This window comes from Rhinoraja longicauda, chromosome 10 (assembly GCF_053455715.1).
Source record: "Rhinoraja longicauda isolate Sanriku21f chromosome 10, sRhiLon1.1, whole genome shotgun sequence".
In the NCBI taxonomy this organism is placed as follows: Eukaryota; Metazoa; Chordata; class Chondrichthyes; order Rajiformes; family Arhynchobatidae; genus Rhinoraja; species Rhinoraja longicauda.
Window position 1 is genome coordinate 54,208,683 of NC_135962.1, and position 22,226 is coordinate 54,230,908.

The 22,226-nt window shown below is 41.7% G+C and overlaps 1 protein-coding gene across 1 annotated transcript in view; it reads right to left on the minus strand.

Moving 5' to 3' along the window:
- lin52 (lin-52 DREAM MuvB core complex component) overlaps window positions 1-22,226 on the minus strand; it is a 52,062-nt gene that overhangs the window by 24,396 nt on the left and 5,440 nt on the right. Inside the window, exons 4-5 of the mRNA XM_078407225.1 lie at window positions 20,750-20,816; window positions 19,615-19,698 (exon numbers count right to left, since the gene is read on the minus strand). Of these exons, the coding sequence (XP_078263351.1) occupies window positions 19,615-19,698; window positions 20,750-20,816 (151 nt within the window). The remainder of the gene's footprint in view (window positions 1-19,614; window positions 19,699-20,749; window positions 20,817-22,226) is intronic.

A 22,226-nucleotide genomic window follows, 5' to 3' on the forward strand; every position in this document is an offset into this window, starting at 1 on the left:
CAGTCTCTGACTACATTCTATCTCTGTCCTGCCCACTCCCCTGACATCAGTCTGAAGAAGGGTCTCGATCCGAAACGTCACCCATTCCTTCTCTCCAGAGATGCTGCCTGTCCCGCTGAGTTACTCCAGCATTTTGTGTCTACCTAACTTTTTATTTTATTTTCTTGGGATAAGTTGTTCTTAAAAATGTTGGGATAGTCCCTGCAACATCCACCCCCTCTGGCAGCTTGTATCATACCCCCACCACCCTTTGTGTGCAAAAGGTGCCCCTCAGTTTCCTATTAAATCTTTTCCCCTTCACCTTAAACCTATGCCCTCTTGTCCTTGATTCGCTTTCTCTGGGCAAAAGACTGTGCATCTACCCAACTATTCCTCTCATGATCTTATACAGCTCTATAAGATCACCCTTCGTCCGCCTGCGCTCCAAGGAATAGATTCCCAGTCTACTCAACCTCTCCCTTTAACTCAGACCCTCTAGTCCTGGCAACATCCTCGTAAATCTTCTCTGTACCCTTTCTGTTAGGTGACATTTCGGGTGGGGGCCCTTCTTCAGACTGAAAGTGAGGGGTGGGGGGGTACTGGAGGCGAAAAAAGACCAGGGCAAATCAGGACCAGCAACAGATTATCTCAGGCAGGGTGGTTCCCTGGAAAGCCAATTGTTGGCTTGGGAAGGTAAAATCTCAAGAGGGCTGCATTGTTGTGAACTGTGGAACTGGTTAAATTACTAAAGCGGAATGAGTAAAGAGGACTCGCAAGGTCAAAGGGAAAACATGCAAACTCTATTGAGACTGCACCAGAGGTCAGGATTGAACTTGGGTTGTTGCAGCTGTGGTAAATTAAGGGCCTGTCCCACTTAGGCGATTTTTAAGGCGACTGTCAAAGTCGTAGCAGATCACCAAAATTTTCTTTGACCCTATGACAATGACCACGACAATGCCGAGTCAGGTCAACACAAGTCACTTTTTTTTGTGAAACTAGCACCTGGCTAAGAGATTACACCGTCTTCGGAAACATCGCGAAATTCCCACGCTTACCTGACCGTCAAACTGCCGCCTCCAATCTACCTGTCAAACGTCCTGACGGTAAATAAATTGGTTAAACAAAACTATCTTCTGGTATCTTCAAATGCCTTTTCTTCATTTAATATTACGTGCTTCTAAATGCATCTGCGACAACCTAGCAAACCTGGGGACAGCGTGCGACAGCGCCCGCAATAAGCTACGATACCTGGCGACAAGCCAGCTGTCGCCGAGAAATTTCTATCTGGAATTTTTTTCCGCGACGCGCCGCGATCCGCTACGATTCATTGAAGACTCCCCACGATCACGCCCGCGACACCCCGGCTAACGATCGGCGACAGTCGCCTTAAAATCGACTAGGTGGGACAGGCCCTTCACACTGTCTTGCCCCAGTAGTTCTATCCTGACAATTGAAGAAGTTACACTCATGACTGAGTCACTAAAAAATAAATGTTAATGGCCAAACGGGGACTTCAATAACATAACAGCATTACATTCCCCCAATCTTGTAATGCTTAGCAGCCTGACAGACATGAGGACAGGTGATTTATTTCTAAAGAGCTTCATTAGGAAGTCAGCAACACAAATTCACAAAGAGAAATCAGGGACCTAATGAACCCATTTCAGATCAAACCACACTCATTTCTCTGTTAATCCTCTTAGCGATCAGCTTCTTTTTTTAATCTGATTCTCTACAGAAAAATATAAAGGATTTTTTTTTAATGTAAGGCAAACTGTTAAATGCTTGTGGAGGAAAGTTAAGCAGAGTAGATAAACCCCCTCACAAACAGAAGATCCTCTTTTGTCATTTAATTTGCATTCTGGATGACTTAAAGTCATAAAATCTGCTCTTTGACCACTGAATTTAGGTGGAGGTCAAACTTTGATGATAAGAGAAAAACCGTGCATGCAAGGATCTAAGCAACCCCACATAGAAAAAGAAGTCTGGTATTTGCCAAGGCAAGTCAACATGGTTCAACCCATATGTGTTTGTGTGGGAAAAAAAGAGCAACTTTTGTTGAGGGAAAGGTCTGTCACAAGTCTCAACCTGTGCATATTGCTGGTGATTTGCACCACTTCACCGTATGCCTCGCCAATACAAGGAAAATCTAAAATCTTGCAGTGAGGCTCTGTGCTGAAATGAATTGTGTTTCGTCAAATTGCTGGATTATATTGTTTATACAAATCAATTTTGCTGCAGCCATTTAGGTGATGCTAATGGGCTGGTAATTCTGATAATGACCATTGAATATATATATATATATATATATATATATATATATAATATTCACAAAATGGGTGACGTTTCGGGTCGAGACCCTTCTTCAGTCTGAAGAAGGGTCTCGATCTGAAACGTCACCCATTCCTTCTCTCCTGAGATGCTGCCTGACCTGCTGAGTTACTCCAGCATTTTGTGAATAAATACCTTTGATTTGTACCAGCATCTGCAGTTATTTTCTTATAACTTATATATATATATGTAGGAAAGAACTGAAGATGCTGGTTTAAATCGAAGGTAGACACAAAATGCAGGAGTAACTCAGCGGGACAGCCAGCATCTCTGGAGAGAAGGAATGGGTGGCGTTTTGGGTTGAGACCCTCCTTCAGGAACAACACATTTGCTGTGACACTATAGCTGTGCTAAAATACAATATACGTCAACATTAGCAAACTATTTGAGAACCAGATTAACTAATGCTCATTTAAATAGTGTATTGCTTTTGGCATCAACAAATGTGAACCCCCAATATTGATAAGCTTTTAAACAGCAAAAAACATTAGGCTTCTCAATGATTTATTAAATATTTAAATTGAAACAAACTATTCCCTTTTTATGTGGACTTTCCACTTTTCAATAATGAATGTTTAAAATGTTTACATTGTAAAGTTTCCTTGTATTTTTACAAATTAAAAATATTTTTAATACAAATAAATTATGAATTAAATATGTTTTTAATCACAAATGGTGAACCTTGATTAAGGACAAATCATTTTATAAGTTTTAGTCTTTAATTTTTTAATGCAAAATATAATGTTGTGTTTTAATAAGATAAGTATAAATTTTCTTTTTAATGTAAACTTGCCGGCCCTCTGCTTGTTCATTAATTCATGATGTGGCCCGCAGTAACAAAAAGGTTGCCCACCCCTGGTATAGACACTGACATTTTTTTCTTGTTTATTATATTGTTTACAGTGTGCTATGTTTACATAGTGTGCTGTGCTGCTGCAAGTAAGAATTTCATTGTTCTATCGCGGACATCTTTATACTAAAACTCTTGTTTCTTTGTTCCTGAACTACAGCCAAAACAGTACACGATAGCGCAACAATTTTAGGCCCACCTTACTCACCGTCGTCCCTTTAGTGCTAATGAAAGAAGTTTCATTGAAATTGGTGTTATATTTTTAAAGTTATTCACAGTAATTCACACTTATTTAAAGTAATACACATTAAGTTTAAATCTATCTCCTAGGGAAGGAGGGGGAGGTATGGGGGTTGGAGGGAAGGGGTTTGAGGGAGGGAGGATTAGGGGGGGTTGAGCGGGATAGAGTGGGGGGGAGGGGTAATGGGGGGAGGGGTAATGGGGGGATGGGGTAATGAGGGGGAGGGGGGAGAGGGGAGGGGGTGGAGGGGTGAGGGGGAGGAGGGAAGGGTGGAGGCGGTTGGCGAGGGTGCTGCACCAATGCAGGAGAGGTTTGGGCCCAACGGGTCCAGTTGGTCTAGTATGACAATAAAACACTCATGACTCTTGACCTTGTTAATAATGTGGTTTATTGTGGTGACAGGACACTAATCCTTGGTGGTCCAGTAAAGTTTAGTTTACTGTCACGTGTACCGAGGTACAGTGAAAAGCTTTTGTTGCGTGCTATCCAGTCAGCGAAAAGGTATCAACTAAACCAAAAGGACCATTGAATGTCGATTCTCTATAAAGCTAGCGGTGAATTGTTCCTACAGGTTCTTTAAAAACTCTTATCTGTCTTGGTGGTATCTTTGTGCCAGCATTGCCATTCATAACGCTGTTAGTATCAAATGACTATAATTTTCGGAGCGTAAAATTATTTTGAGGCTGAGAAATATAAATTTGAATGATACTTTTCAGGAAATAAGTTTGGAATGCTATAATTTTAAATATGACAAGCTACAAATCATGATTCCCAAAGCTCACCATCCTTGAGTTTGCCTTGAATAATTTCCAAACCAAAACAACTGTGGTGATCAGTCAAAAACTGTTTAACCACTGTATTATGCAGCTACCTCGATGCAAGAAGATGAACTAGATAGAACAGATCTTTTCACAGTTCCTGATGGACAGGGCTGATGAATCTTCATTTTCTCCGGTCAATGGGGGGGGGGACCTCATTGAAACTTACCGAATAGTGAAAGGTTTGGATAGAGTGGATGTGGAGAGGATGTCTCCACTAGTGGGAGAGTCTAGGGCCAGAGGTCATAGCCTCACAATTAAAGGACGTTCCTTTAGGAAGCAGATGAGGAGAAATTTCTTTAGTCCGAGGGTGGTGAATCTGGAATTCTTTGCCACAGACGGCTGTGGAGGCCAAATCAATGGATATTTTTAATGCAGAGCTAGATAGATTCTCAATTAGTGTGGGTGTCAGGGGTTTATGGGGAGAAGGCAGGAGAATGGGGTTAGGAGGGAGAGATAGATCAGCCATGATTGAATGGCGGAATAGACTTGATGGGCTGAATGGCCTAATTGTACTCCTATCACTTATGACCTTAATAGTATTAGTAAATTTCACATATCTACCCTCCTATTCAGCACTTCTCCAAGCACAGCGCAATGTTTAGTTCAGTTTAGTTTATTGCCACGTGTACCGAGCGAGGTACAGTGAAAAGTTTTTGTTATGTGCTAACAAGTCAGCTGAAAGACAATGCATGATTACAATCGAGCCATTTACAGTGTACAGATCTGTAGGAGTAGATATTTAAGTGTGTAAAGCGATTGTAATATGTGATTGTAGATCGGCTTCTGTGGCTAGCAGGCAAATAGTCACCTGGGTTGGGAACCATTTTGGAAGCGCTAACACAACCCAATCACTGTCGTCTTCATCGGTTTGTTTATTCAAATAGTGCTCTTTTCGGTCTCCTTTCTCCCTCTACTAATCGAGCCATTTTCATTCATTTCTGCAACTAATCCGACTCAAGGTCACATTAATTCCTTCACTGTGCTTTGCCCCATTCAATTCATTACCTATTTATTTTGTTGGATGAGGAGGCAGATCATCAGGTATGACATTCAAAAGATCTAAATAGTAATCTGCTTGCAATTTGCTATGGAATCTGATGGGTGAAATATAAGATCGACACAAAAAGCTGGAGTAACTCAGCGGGACAGGCAGCATCTCTGGAGAGAAGGAATGGGTGACGTTTCGGGTCGAGATCCTTCTTACGATATAAAATATAAAGTCCAATTAACATCACTCCAGTGATTTCTGGTTTACTGGCAGCCTCTCATCTTCGGTACTCCATGCACTTCATCCAGCTAAGTTCTGCTGCCTGTAATTTTTCCACAAAGCCAGGGATTTAACCTGTCGAAAGCCACTATTTTTAGACAAGGAAAATGGTGCACAGCATATCCCATAAGGAGGAGGCACACAAGTGTAAAATGCCCTCCCACAGATCTTGGAACAACAGTCAAAAAGTTAACACTGACCCACTGAGTCACCCCAGCTTTTTGTGCCTCTCTTTGGTGTGAACCAGCATCTGCAGTTCCTTCCGAAACACTTTTAGAGTCTCCTAAAGGGCACATCTTGAGTAACCTTGAGTTCTTATTCTCTTGGACACATTCCAGCCTGCTATATACTCTTAACTCTCTCTTATTACCTCTCACTACAAGTCAAGAATGTGTCCAAGTTGTGCTCAAGGCAGGAATTCCAGGTGTCCATTTTCTTGTATCTTTTAATGCTTTGCCTTTCTTGTCTCCAGATACTAGATTTATTCACATATTAACAGTGTGGCACAGCTAGTAGAAATGTTGCTTCAAGGGTCTAGCAACCTGGGCTCAGTCCTGTCTTCCAATGCAGTAGGATGTTTGTGACCGCATGCGTTTCCTCTCGTATCCCAAAAGCCTACATGGTGGTAGATTAATTGGCCGCTATTAATTGCTCCATCTGCATATGTAAGTGGCAGAATCTGGGGCCTTTGAAGGGAGACAGAGACAGTGGCTGAAGAGCATGTTTCCCTCTCCTATTAATCGAGACAGCGCTGACACAAGCCACTCTAGAATGTTTCAGTAAAACATACGATGTGGTAGAGTTGCTGCTTTACGGCGTCAGAGACCTGGGTTCGATCCTGACTACGGGTGCTGTCTGTATGGAGTTTGTACGTTCTCCGGGAGCTCCGGTTTCCTCCCCCACTCCAACGACATACAAGTTTGTAGGTCTGAAGAAGGGTCTCGACCCGAAAGTCTGAAGAAGGGTCTCGACCAGAAACACCACCCATTTCTTCTCTCCAGAGATGCTGCCTGTCCTGAGTTACTCCAGCATTTTGAGTCTATCTTTGGTGTAAACCAGCATCTCCAGTTCCTTCATACAGGTTTGTAGGTTAATTGGCTGGGACAATTGCAAATTGTCCCGAGTGTGTGTAGGATAGTGTTAGTGTGCGGGGATCGCTGGTTGGCACGGACCCGGTGGACCGAAGGGCCTGTTTCCGCATGGTATCTCTAAACTAAACTAAATATAGATCGGTGAACAGTACTTAACTGTTTTTTTTAAACCTTGCACATGTACTAGCACGCAATCTGTACATAGCACCCATCACTCTGTCAAATATAATTTCTTGAAGTAACTTGCCAATTCATCTTGTATTGCAGCAATAGCATCAACATCACTGAGACATCTTAACATGGCAGCTGCAACAAGGAAACATTTGGCCGCAATTTATATGAATCAGGTTTGCTCTGGAAAAGTGTTTGCATTTAAGGAAGTTTTAACACCCAAGATCAAAATGATCCAAATATTGTACCTCAACACTTAGGTCTATTAAAACCTCCTCACAATTATATTTAAAACAGGGTCTGGCCAAAACCAACAAGTGTTTAACTATCAATGGATTCACAAGGCCCAGGAGGGTAATCCAAATTCAATTACTATAAATAACATTAGTTAGAAAACAAGCAGAGAGCTCCTGGGGGAGAAGGAGCCGTGATGACAAGCTGCAACCTCTTGCTGCAGAACAATTCATTAGGCAGAGCGTAACAGATGTGCCACGTGCTTACTGGAACCCATCAATCCTACTGGGGATTCATGTAATTATTTGAGTTTCGAGTGGCAGGAGCCACCAGCGGCATGGCAGCTGCACAGGCACTGGGGACCCTCGTGTTTTAATCAGCATCACTTAGACGGGCCCACGGTGTACTTGACGCTAGCTTGATATGCAGTCAAGTGCAAATCCAAGCTGATAGAACAAGTAACTACCATCTAGATTGTTTTTTAAAGTGAGACCTGCAACAATTCACCAGTGCAATGTTCATGCCCATCTGCCTGTGCGAGTCTGGAACTGACACTAATGAAAGCCAGCGTAACTCACTGACTCGGATGGAATGCATTGAACTGACGAATTAATTCATTTGAGGAGAAAATGCATCAGGTACCAACGTTAAAAAAAGGGCGATTTCTCTGTTAATCGAGACACTCTAGGTGTTATTTTTATCAACGCTGGGAGAACGAGGCCTCTGCCAAAGCTCGCTGTGAAGAACTACCATGGGAATAGCTCAGGGCAATTCTCCCTTTAGACCTGTGCCCCTTTGTATGGTCTCTGCATGACACTGCTTCAAGATGGCACATTGGAGGTAGCTCACTCACGCACCAATTCACCTGATTGCTATTCCGAACTATACAACCAGCAATAATTAAAACTTTATGATGTGTTCAAGAAATAATTAATGTGCACTTGTATCAATTAACTGTCATTAGGGTACCAGTCACCAAATGTCAGCCTAATTGATCTTACTATAGACTGGTATAAAAATATTAGGCAAGTTTGTTTTGTTTGAGATAAAGGAAAATAGTTCTGCAAAGTTAGATTGGGCTTTCAAATTGAGATGTGATGTTAAAATGTGATGTGGTGGGGGTGGTAGTAGAATTTGTGTGTGTGTGTGTCTGTGTCTGTGCGTGTGTCTGTGCGTGTGTCTGGTCGTTAAATTCATCTCTTGATTGTTCAGTTTAATAAGTGGTAGGAGCAGAATTAAGCCATTTGGCCCATCAAGTCTTCTCTGCCATTCAATCATGGTTGATCTATCTTTCCCTCTTAACTCCATTCTCCTGCCTTCTCCCCATGACCCCTGATACCCGAACTAATCAAGAATCTATCTATCTCTGCCTTAAAAATATCCATTGACTGGCCTCCACAACCTTCCATGGCAATGAATTCCACAGATTCACCACTCTTTGACTAAAGAACTTCCTCCTCATCTCCTTCCTAAAAGAACGTCCTTTTATTCTAAGGCCTCTGGTCCTAGATATTCCTATTAGTGGAAACATCCTCTCCACATCCACTCTATCCAGGCCTTTCACTATTCGGTAAGTTTCAATAAGATCCACACGCACACTTCTAAACTCCAGCAATTAAAGGCCCAGTGCTGTCAAATGCTCCTCATATGTTAACCCACTGTTCCATCCACATTTCCTCTTCCAAGCCAATGATACTTGGGTGTCACAGCAAATGACAATGGGACTACAGTGCTTCAAGTAGCCGATGAATAATATAATTCCTCCCAAATATTATTATTATTATTATTATTATTATTAAATATTGAGATGCAATTCCTGCAAATCATAATCTGGAGTTTATTATCCAGAACCGGTAAAATCAACATTATAAGACATTGGTGAGGCCGCATTTAGAGTATTGTGTTCAGTTTTGGGCTCCATGTTATAGGAAAGATGTTGTCAAGCTGGAAAGGGTACAAAGAAGATTTACAAGGATGTTGCAAGGCTGGAGGGTCTGAGCTACAGGGAGAGGTAGAGTAGGCTGGGACTCTATTCCTTGGAGCGCAGGAGGGCGAGGGGTGATCTTATTTAGGTGTAAAAATCATGAGAGGAATAGATTGGGTAGATGCTCAGAGTAGGTGAATCGAGGATCAGAGGACATAGGTTTAAGGTGAAGGAGAAAAAATTTAATAGGAATCCGAGGGGTAACGGTTTCACACAAAGGGTGGTGGGTGTATAGAACGAGCTGCCAGAGGAGGTAGTTGAGGCAAGGACTATCCCAACATTTAAGAAACAGTTAGACGGAACTTGGATAGGACAGGTTTGGATCGATATGGACCTCACGCGGGCAGGTGGAACTAGTGTAGCTGGGTCATATTGGCAGGAATGGGCAAGTTGGGCCGAAGGGCCTGTTTCCTCACTGTATCACTGCATGACTCTATGAATACAAGTTACATGAGCTCTGTATTCAAATGCATTCAATTCCTGACAATTCTGAATCATTGCCTCCTCCCCCAATAAACAAAGATGACAACTGCCATTGCAGGAAGATAGTGTTCTGCCCACCAACTCAGTGTTAACAGCATATACATTCTTTGAGAAGTAAAGGCATTCACTAGTCATAAAGGTTATCCATAGGGCTGACTTCTAAATCTCTTCAGCCGTACCATCCTATTCTAAATGCAAAAAAGAAATGACAGGCAAGGGAAGGTCCTCAGGGTGAAACTCCCACTGTCGATAACTGTATCAAAAAGTCAGTGTGAATATGAAGCAGAGTTTTACATTTTGCACACTCAATGGCTATTTTACTAAAATAAGTGACAGGAGGAATTTCATATACAAAGGATTTATGTTATGGATGAGGTCTCAAAGATAATTAGAGATCACATCAAGACCTGCCTTTTGAATACTTTACTGTCAGGTAGAAAGCTTTGGAACCGTTCTCATTATAAATGAGGAATGATTTAATAGAGGTGCATAAAATAATGAAAGGGTGGGACAGAGTAGAAACAGAGGTTCCAGGCTTTAACAGCTCCAGAGGAAGAGGACACGGCATTATATTATATGTAAGGGAGTTAGCACACAGGACAAGTTTTTCCTTTTAGCTTTACATTGAGATTTCAACTTCTGTGATAACACACTAATTATCAATTAATAATTGTAGCAAAGAATGACTGGCTAACATCAATTTTTTTTACAATGTTAGAATAATGGCGGCTGCAGAAAAATGGGATTAAAATGATTTAGATACAGAGCAGCCATGAGGTGTTAAAATGAAGGTTCCCAACCCGAAACATGATCTATCCATGTTCTCCAGAGATGCTGCCTGACATGCTGAATTACTCCAGCACTTTGTGCCTTTTTTTGGTATTAAAACTGTTAGTTTAGTAAAAACAAATACCAGCACAGATTGTAGAAACAAAGAACTGCAGATGCTGGTTTACACCAAAGATAGACACAAAGTACTGGAGTAACTCAGCGAAACAGGCAGCATCTCTGCAGGAAAATAATTGGTGACGTTTCGGGTCGGGACCCTTCTTTTGCTTGGGCTAGGTTGCGATCTCAATGTCATTTTTAATAATGTTTTACTGTCATATGTCCCTGATAGAACAATGAAATTCGTACTTGCAGCAGCACAACAGAATAGTACGCTGTAAACAATATAATAAATGAGAGAAAAAAGTTCAGAGTGCTTCATTCTGGTCAATCTGCTTAGATTTTCATAGGTATCTATTACACGAGCCAACAGCCTTTCTCTTTTCTACACTAACACCCCAACCAAACATTGTCACATATTATTGAAGTCAAGTGGAGTTTATTGTCAAGTTCAGTGAGGTACAGGTGCAATGGATATCTTGCCTGCAGCAGCACCACAGGTACATAGACAGACAAACACATAGAAACTATTTATATATAAAATCTATGTCAGTGAAAAGAAAACGACTGTGCAATAAAAAAAGGGATTTGTGCAAAAATGCACAATAAGAAAACAAATTCATCGTAGTGCAAAAGATGGTCCACGGTCTTTCATTGCCAAGGTAGGATTTGGGTTGTGCAGGTCACTTCAAGAGCTAGATAGTTGTAGGGAAGTACTTGTTTTCACTAAATCTCACTTGCCTGCAAAGATTATTCATCCCTTCAAACATTTTTCCCTGTATTTAGATTTAGGGATACAGCGTGGAAACAGGCCCTTCGGCCCACCGAGTCCGCGCCGCCCAGCGATCCCCGCACATTAACACTATCCTACACACACTAGGGACAATTTTTACATTTACCCAGTCAATTAACCTACATACCTGTACGTCTTTGGAGTGTGGGAGGAAACCGAAGATCTCGGAGAAAACCCAATGAGGTTACGGGGAGAACGTACAAACTCCGTACAGACGGCGCCCTTAGTCAGGATCGAACCTGAGTCTCCGGCGCTGCATTCGCTGTAAGGCAGCAACTCTACCGCTGCGCTGGAAGAATGGTAACAACTGCCCTTACAGCGCAATGAACTTGCACAATGAAAAGGATCAAAGTGACCAAATTTCCTTTTCATCATCAACACTTAATGAACACAGTAGATTTCAATGTACATCATGAAACATAACCAGAACCAACTTTTTCTATTTTTAAATGGTGATTATGAAATCAAAAGCAATTAAATTTGGAGCAACAGAATAATGTTTATCCTTGGATTAAAAAACTGACAACTGCATGCACCTTATAATAAATCCTTAGATCCTCATTATAAATAATGTTCTTACAGCAGAGATAATGGAGATGCTGTTGCAAAGTGTGTGTGTGTGTCTGTCTGTCTTGCATGAAAGATTAATGGGAGCAGATTCATTAGTAACTTTCAAAATGGAATTGGATAAATACTTGAAAAAGGAAAAATAAATTGTATGGAAAAACTGTGGGGTCAAAGCAGTGAGATGGAACTAATTAGAGAGCTCTTTCTAAAAGCTACATAAACACAGACCTCTCAGTCACCCATATCCAGATCTTAAACGCTAAATATTACAACAACAATTAAATAAAGAGCATTTGCTGATAGTGGATATTTGGAATAATACAAGGCATCTTTTAAAAATATATACTTTCCAGATAAATAGCTTTTAAAAATAAAAATGGATTCCAATGATAGTGCAGGGGGCATTATCAACCCTCTGCTTCAAAACCCTTCCCAAGTTGCACCTCACTTATTTGTGCCCTTATCATTTTTTGCCATCACGAGTCACCCGAAATGTCGTCCATTCCTTCGCTCCAGAGATGCTGCATGTCCCTGAATTTTGTGTCTATCTTCCATATTGTTGGACAATATATGAATAAGAATTTATTTTTTTAAAGCGTAATGACCAAATGGTTGTGATTGTGGGCACTTTTTTCTGGAGGTTCAGTGAAATCCGGCAACTTTGATCCATTTTTTAATCCTGCAAAAGAGCCTTATCCCTAACATTTTGGTCTTACTGAAAAAAAGTTATAAAATTGTTATAACATTATGAAAGGAAACATGACTCAGAGCAATATAACCAGAAATTAGCACAGGTGCCTGAAAGGTAAATCAAAGTAGTTAGTCAGCACAGAGAGGTAGACAGGCAGTGAGATTTACAGAAGGAATTTAAAAGTTCAGGATCTAACCAGCTGAACAGTTGGCCGTCAATGGTGGAGCGATGAAAACTGAGAATGTGCAGAAGACACAGTTTGAGGTACACAAATGGATGAGGTACACAAATGCAGAGATCGAGGTGGGGATGGGCAAGGTCAATCAATGATTTAAAAACAAGGATAAGAAATTTAAAATTCAGACTTTGCCAGATTAGAACATCAGTTAAAATGAGCAGAACTTACTGAGTCCATCTTTGGACGAGCTCAGGCTCACATAAAGTGCAGGGTGAGATTCCTGGCTGGGAGAGCATTAGAATGATCAAGAGATTCAAGTGAAAATCTGGTAAAGGATAATTTTACATTTGTAACTCATGTTGTGAGGAAATCAGTGAAAAACAATGGAATTCCCATGCCCGTAGACACAAGGGACTGTAAACGCTGATGTACAAGAAAAGGCAGAAAGTGCTGGAATAACTCAGCGAGTCAGGCAGCATCCCTGGAGAGCATGGATAGCTGATATTTCAGGTTGAATCAGGACCTTTGAGTCTGCCAATTTGTGAACTTGGGAAAATACAGGTGAGAATTCAGAAGGGATGAATTCACAATTTAAGATATACCTAGGAAGCTCATAATAATTGTACACATAAAACGCACAAAACTATTTCAGTGATGTGTTTAGAATTAAGGGGCCACCTTTATATCCTATATGGCATAGGCTTCTGTTTATTTAAATACGTCACTGAAATTGATTTGTACGTTTAAAATACAAATAGATTACAGCTACAATCTGCTTGATAAAAATTATTTCCCTGAGTAAGTAATGACATTCCAAGACAACAATTATTTTCAAAATACAATAATCTCCATCAAAAAAAGATCAAAATAAGCATGATTTTTTCATTTGTGACAGATCCCTTTATACCATGACATTTTGTTTTTTCCATTTGCCATGAAGACCAGCTCAAATGTAAGCCTCACACGATGAGAGGAATAGCAATATTTAGTTTCACTATTTCTCCAAAACAGACAAATAGAAAGTTCAGAAAACAGAGCAGCAGCAAATTCAAGGCAGTGGTGCCATCTTGTGGTAAAGCTTACATCTACCTCGTAGGACAGCCTCGGACTATCTTTGATTGGACTTTACTGGCTTTATCTTGCACTAAACGGTATTCCCTTTATCGTGCATCTATACCCTGGCTCGATTGTAATCATGCATTGTCTTCCCGCTGACAGGTTAGCACGCAACAAACGCTTTTCACTGTGCCTTGTCTGAAGAAGGGTCTCGACCCGAAACGTCACCCATTCCTTCTCTCCCGAGATGCTGCCTGACCTGCTGAGTTACTCCAGCATTTTGTGAATAAATACCTTCACTGTACCTTGGTGCAGGTGACAATAAACTAAACTCAAACTTACACGACAACAATCAATCTGTTGAATTTCTTTTAAAATGTTACTTATCTGGTACACAGGAAGATCCGCCACTTTGCTGAGGAATATGCCACCTATGATTCATGTTTGCCCTATGTGAAATGTGAAATCTCCTTGTCGCGACACAATCTGCTTGTGCAAGCTCAGACAGATTTACAACAGATCAGCGGAGATGAAAATCAATCAAATAAAACTAAAGCAGACCCACTGGTATGCTGGATCTGATTTGCCCCGCTTGGCCCATCTTAATCATGCGGGCTACAGCCCGGAGAACAATGCATTATCGTCCTCCCCAAATTCTTATAGCATGCTTCCTTCCGCCCAGTTAATTTTCAACACTGGCTAGCTCTAACAGACAGGCAAAATGTCTGAAGACCGGTCTTGACCCGAAACATCATCCATTCCTTTTCCCCCAGATACTGCCTGTCCCGCTGAATTACTCCAGCATTTTGTGTCTTATGTTAGGATATTAACATTGCCCTAGAGTGTGGTGGAATAACCCGATTAAGGTTCAAGTTCCTTGTCTGTCACAAAGGACTCGCTCAGATCCAGACTTGAAGTATCAAACATGCCACCTAGGTTCCAAAAGCAAAGTCCTGCAGATGCTAGAAAACTAAAATAAGAACAAGAAATGAAAGTAGAGGTAGACTATTTCACCAGTCAAATATGCACCATCACACAATATGATGGTTTAAACAACATCGCTTTTCTATACAATCCTCTTAAACCTTGATGCCCTTCACATCCAAAAATATTGATCTCCATCTTGAATCTACCCAGAGCCTCGTTGATCAGGATCTGGGGATTTATTGGCTTTAAATCACAATAATTTCTAACATTTCCACAAATGCTAACATCTTTTAGCTCTTTATAGACTTTAGACACATTTTTTCTAAAATAAAATATGCTAGAAAAAGCTTGAAACACAAAAGACAACTCCTTTAGGTAGCCCCTGTCACCTGCAATTCATTCTCCGTTGCATTCCACCACATGTCAGACTTTCTATTTTGCTCTTTCTGCCCAGGCACCTTTCTTTGCAACTTGAAAAGTTTTAAGAATAAGGGGTAGGCCATTTAGGACTGAGATGAGGAAAAATCTCTACACCCAGAGAGTTGTGAATCTGTGGAAATCTCTGCCACAGAAGGCAGTGGAGGCCAATTCACTGGATGTTTTCAAGAGAGTTAGATTTAGCTATTTGGGCTAAAGGAATCAAGGGAGACACAAAATGCTGGAGTAAATCAGCAGGACAGGCAGCATCTCTGGAGAGAAGGAATGGGTGATGTTTCAGATCAAGACCCTTCTTCAGGGTCAGGGGAGTGGGCAGTACAGAGATAGAATGTAGTCAGAGACAGTAAGAGTGGTGGGAGAACTGGGAAGGGCGAAGGGATGGAGAGAGAGGGAAAGCAAAGGCTATTTGAAGTTAGAGGTCAATGTTCATACCTCAGGGGTGTAAGCGACCCAAGTGAAATATGAGATGCTGTTCCTCCAATTTGCGCTGGGCCTCACTCTGACTATGGAGGAGGCCCAGGACAGAAAGGTCAGATTCGGAATGGGAGGGGGAGTTAAACTGCTGAGCAACCGGTAGATCAGGTTGGTTAAGGTGGACTGAGCGGAGATGTTCAGCGAAACGATCGCCGAGCCTGCGCTTGGTCTTGCCGATGTACAGAAGTTGACACCTGGATTAGCGGACACCCGAAACGTCACCCATTCCTTCTCTCCAGAGATGCTGCCTGTCCCGTTGAGTTGCTCCAGCATTTTGTGTCTACCTTCGATTTAAACCAGCATCTGCAGTTCTTTCCTACACTAGGAATCAAGGTTTATGGGGAAAAAGCGGAACGGGGTATTGATTTTAGATGATCAGCCATGATCATATTGAATGGCGGTGCTGCCTCGAAGGGTCGAATGGCCTACTCCTACACCTATTTTTCTGTTTCTATGTTTACCTCTAGGTTTTCCGTTCTGATGAAAGGTCGTTGACGTGAAATGATAAGTCTATTTCTATTGCGTGATCTGCTAAATATTTCCAGGATTTTCTATTTTCTGTCACCTTGCAGCTACCTTAATCTAAAAGGATAGACACAAAAAGCTGGAATAACTCAGCGGGACAGGCAGCATCTTTGGAGAGAAGGAATGGGTGAGGTTTCGGGTCGAGACCCTTCTTCTAAAAGGAGGTTGCTTGAAGCGACACAAACTTGTTTTGTCTTTATTCCAGTTCTGACAAAAGGTCAAACTCTGTTTTTCTTCTCTTTGAATATGGCATGTTCAAAGCCACTCTGCAGAAACCTGAAAACATGATCCAAGCTGAAACTCCAAGGAGTTGTATCACCTAGTGGGAGAAGTGGGAGGAGGTGCCTTCATTCCTCTCCTGAAGAAAGGGCATTTTCTCAGTGCCATAGAAATAATTTATCCCTCATCCAACATTATTCCTGCATTAACTAAGTTTAAAGTGAATCACAGATGTAATGAGCCGTTAACTTCCAGGAGAAAAGATGAGTTAGTGTAGACACCTTCCCCTGAACGATATCTCCGTTATGTTCCACCAGCAACACATTGCAATAGCATGACTTCTGCAAACTTTCATTTTCAGAGGAAGGTTTTTCAAATTTTGATAAAACAGTACATAACAGCCTCAATTCCCTGTAGAATGGAATCTGTCCATTCATTTGATGTTCATAATTGGACTCCGACTACTACCGATTTGTTTTATTGCCAAGGTATACGATTATAATTTTACAATTAATCATAAAATCAGGCATCTACAGTGATTTAATGATCACAATTTATATTTACACATTGATCTTACATCCTCTATGGAGACCTAACATCTGGGAGGAGAACCATCGGCCGCCCCCAGCTACGTTACAAGGGTGTCTGCAAGAGAGATTTGAAGGCGCTCGACATCGATGTGGAGTGCAGGTAACCGCACGAGGTGGAGAGGTACCCTGAACCAACATCTCAAAACGGGGGAAGAGAAACTGATGAACGCAGCGGCAGACAAGCAGGCACGCGGAAAGGAGCGCAGCAACTTCAACAGACCAGAGACCACACACAAATGTGACCTTTGCGACAGAGACTGTCACTCCCGCTTTGGTCTCTTCAGCCACAAGCGACGCTGCTCTAGCCAAGCAGGCAACTAGGATGCATCACCCATGGTCAGCCATGACCGAGGGGGCCAAAGAAGAAGAATGGTCTTGCAAATTGCCTTTAGAGCTTTTAGATCTCATTTAACCCTTCAATGAGATTACTGCTGAATAAATCAATTCAATATCCATTAAACTCTATAAAATTATGTGTTTATGGAAATTGCTGTTGGTTCCACTTCCAGCCTTTCCTCAAAACATGTTGCAATTATGTGCAGGAAGGAACTGTAGATGCTGGTTTAAACCAAAGAGAGACACAAAAGATCTGGAGTAACCCAGCGGGCCAGGTACCATCTCTGGAGAAAAGGAATAGGTGACATTTTGGGCGAGACCCTTCTTCAGACTGAGAGTCAGGGGAAAAGGAAACGATAGGTATAGATGGTGATATAGAGAGATATAGAACAAATGAATGAAAGATATGCAAAAAAAAGTAACGGTGATCAAGGAAAGAGGGAGCCATTCTGAACACTCTTCCTTCATTGTGAATATCATCCCATGTAAGATGGAAAACCTTTTCAGTCATCGTTATTTATTTAAAAACTCGATCAAAACTATTTTGATTCATTTTGACAGTTGTAAACCATTGTTCTGACAACTTAGGCAATCAACTAAACTGCTCAATTAAATTGGTGCGTGTAATCGATCCCAAGAATCTATTCTACTCCGATTTAATATAAACTCTTGCGAATCATTATACATATTGCTCCACAATGATGATAATAAAATTGCTTTGACCAATCTTCAATCAGTGTTACTTAAACATTATTTGGATTGTTTAATCTTATTGAGACTGCAGCGTCAATTTCATAACATGCTACGGGATTAACCTTTCTTCCTTCCAATTGCAAAATTCACACTTTCCTCGTTTATAAATTTCTATTTTATAGCCAGCAGAAATACTTTGCATAAATCTCAAAATAAGATGCAATCTGCAAAAACAACATTCATCCTCATACCGAAGATAAACACAAAATGCTGGAGTTACTCAGCGGGACAGGCAGCATCTTTGGAGAGAAGGAATGGGTGACGTATCGGGTCGAGAACCTTCTTCAGGCGACATATGGTTGCTCCCAACAAATTCTGATTAATTCTAAATAGCTACACATTCTGCCCCACCTAATTTATATCTTTGATTCAGATCATGGCCCAACTCACTTCAGTGGAGGAGGGATTTCTGGGAACCCCAGATTCAAGATTTCATTACAAGGACCGCCACCTTTTGTTGCACAAGAAAACTAGAATGGAATGGAATACTTTGTTGTCACATGTGACTAGGCACAGTGAGATTCTTTGCCTGTGTACCAATGCAAACAAATAGTGGCCACCTACGGCGCTGACAATGTTACAAAGCACGGCAGCTCCTCCTTTTGTTCTCTCCCACCCCCCATCGGTTCCCCCCACGCCAGGTCCCCATTGCCCTTTGTTCCTCTCCCCCCCTCTATTGTCTATTGTTCTCCCCCACCCCCCCCCACCCCCCCCCCCCACACACACACAGCGGTCCCCACCATGCCAGATCCTCCATTGTTCTTCTCTCCCCCTCTGATCTTGCTCTGGTGAAATACACCATTACCTCCAATGTGCTAGTACAACTTTTGGCCATCTGAGGAAACGAGTAAACGAAAACTAGCACCTGCCACAAAACTCATGGTCGATCAGGCAGTATTTGACCACCAGCCTTCTGACTGCTTCAGACACATGGACCATCTAAAGCAAGCATGTCAAAGCACTGGAGAGATACTACCAGCCGGTCCTCACAAAATGCTTCAACTTCACAAGCAGGATCCTCTGCTAGGTAAATATCCTTAGCATTATGGCTCTAATTACTCTCAGCCAGATCCAATGGGTGGACCACATCAATTGCACCCTGGACACCAGAAACTTTACACTCACCAAGAAGAAAATGATGTCCTCGCCGACTTCTGGGAATCCCTGGCATATGACTGATCAAAATTAAAAGATGGATCAGAGAGAATGGTTCTGACAACCTCAGGTCCCTTCTACGGGAGAATGTAGAAACCAAGTGGAAGAAATGCAAATCACCTGCAACCAAACCTGCTCCCTTCAAACTGACCAGCAGATCTAAAAAGCACATCAGCATATTGACTTTCTGAGGTGTCTGAGATCATGTGAGATGTCATGATCTTTAATCATGAGTGCATTTTTTTTCACCAATATCTTAAAAATTGCATTAAACCTGTTGCCACCCTTACTCTAAAAAAAGAACTGGTAAATTTGAAATTGTCATAACCAACTCCTCAGCACAAAACTGTATGAAAATATAACAAATGAGCAGAAGAGGATTAATAATGTAAAGAAGTAAAGGGTTTGGGGGCAGCAACAGCCCGGAAGAAGCAGCTTTTTAAGTGGTCTGAAATCTATCACCTACATTTAAGACAATTAAACATCTTAATGGCCAGGAGCTATTGGATTATATCTTTACAACGCCGCAGTATTATAGCAAGTAATAATTTAGGACAAAGGCATATACTTACATTCATCTAGCCCAAGCTGATACGCAAGATTCTGAAGCCCCCGTACTTTCTCCATTAAGTTAGCGGTTGTAAGACTTCCCAACTCTGTGATAAAGACCACCGTTCATTAGCGCACAATATCTAGGACATGATGGGAAATCCCAGTTTAAAAATCTCATCATAAATGTCACTATCGTATTTCCCTCCACCACTACCCCTGGCAGTGCGTTTCAGGCACCCACCACTCTTTGAAATAAACTTTCCCACACATCTCCTTTAAATTTGCCCCCTTATCACCTTAAACCGTGCCCTCTGGTCAACTTACAGCTGATGCCCTCTGATCCAGGAAGCATTCTGGTAAACCTCTTCTGCTCCCTCTCCAAAGCTTCCAAATCTTCCCTATAATGAGATGACCAGAACTGCGCACAACTATAAGTTCACTGAATGATAGAGCCAGCATTGTGGGGTTAAATGTTCATAATATGAATAGGCCAGCCATTTCTCACTAATATTTTCCTTTCCAAATTGTGTAGCAAAAGCCCATTTCTAGCAACTATATCACAACTAGACACTTTATCAATATATTCCTTTGAGCACAATTATTCGCTACTCTTTCATCACTTTTTCACTTTTACATACACCAAGTGATTATTTAAGACTAGACCAAGTGGACCCATTGGGCCCAAACCTCTCCTGCATTGGTGCAGCACCCTCTCCTACCCTCCTCCCTCCCCCTCCCCACTTCCCCCTCAACCCCCCTTATCCACCCTCCTCCGACCTCCCTAGGAGATAGATTTAAACTTTAAAATGTGAATAACTTAAAAAATATAACACCGATTTGAATAAAACTACTTGCATTATCACTAAAGTGACAATGGTGAGTAATGTGGGCCTAAAATTGTAGCGCTATCATGTACCGTTGTGGCTGAAGTTCAGTCACAAACAAGATAACAAACGAGAGTTTTAGTATATAGATATTATCAACCTTGACTTTATTGAACATCTACCTTATAAAGCACGTTGGAATGTTATGATACTGCTAAGTGTCAATTAGCTCCCTACTTTCTTTACAGCTCTTACCTATAAGACCATGCATTAATGTGCTGTGGCTTGGTACTATTCTAAATCATCTGAATATAATTAGTGCAATGGATACCTTTCAGCATGTCAATATCATCTTTTTCAAGTTCTGCCATCCATTTGGGTGGAGAGCTGGTAATAGGCTACAAAAAAAAACATGTAAATTAGTCTTGATGTGTACTAGCATCTTACAATTCATGCCTTAATGCAGCTTTTTACTTATGTCCTTTTGGTTTGGGGAAAAGAGGTGGCACATTAAATTTCCACCGTAATTTCACCTTAAATTCATAAATTCGTAGAGATAAACAGCATGGAAACGAGCCTTTTGCCCAAAGTGGAACACCATCCAAAACAAGCACCACTTGTCTGTGTTTGGCACATCCCCTTTTAACTCTATTCTAAATGTTTTTTAAATGTTAGCTGCTGAAGGGGTTCCAACCTAAAACGTTGTCTGTCTATTCCCTCCACAGATGCTGCCTGAACCGCTGAGTTTTGCCAGCACTTTAAAAAAATGCTTTTAAATGTTATAATTGCATCTGCCTCTACCACCTCCTCCGGCATCTAAATCTTCCATATATCTGTGGAATCCGTGGAATTCTCTGCCCCAGAAGGCAGTGGAGGCCAATTCTCTGAATGCATTCAAGAAAGGAGGTGCCTTTGGAAAGGAGATGAGGAGGAATTTCTTTAGCCCGAGGGTGGTGAATCTGTGGAATTCATTGCCACAGACGGCTGTGGAGGCCAAGACAGTAGCTACTATTAAAGCGGAGATTGATAAATTCTTGATTAGTACGGGTGTCGAAGGTTAGAGAGAGCTAGATAGAGCTCTTAAGGATAGCGGAGTCAGGGGGTATGGGGAGAAGGCAGGAACGGGGTACTGATTGAGAATGATCAGCCATGATCACATTGAATGATCAGCCATGATCACTGGCTCGAAGGGCCGAATGGCCTACTCCTGCACCTATTGCCTATTGTCATATACAGCACCCTCAATGTCCCCCAAATCTCCACTCACAAATCTGTGCCCTGCAGTTTTACACTATCTACCCCATCTATGCCTTTTGCAATTTTTTTTAAACCTTGATAAGGCCACCCGCTAGCCTCCTTTGCCCCAGGGAAAGCAGCCCCAGCTTATCCAATCTCTTTATAACCCGAGCCCTCAAGTCCGGGCAACATTCCTGTTAACCTTTTCCGCACTCTTTCTAGCTTAATCACATGCTTCCCACAACATGGCAACCTCCAGGGTTGAAGTTCCCATGCACCCATGATGGTCAAGTGCACTCGCCAATTGATGTCAAAGTTCAGGAAGGGGAGGATACAACCTTAAACCATATTGAGGGGCTAAAAGAATATGGAAGTTTTTATAGACACTAAGTGCTCGAGTAACTCAGCAGGTTGGGTAGCACTTCTGGAGAAAAAGGATGGGTCAGAACCCTTCTTCAGACAGGGAAGTTGAGTTCCCTACCTGGAACTCAGTAGGGTATTTAAGGTCCCTTAACTTGGAAGTTATCCTATTATTTGCAATAGGCGTGGGATACTTTGTCACTTTGTTGGCG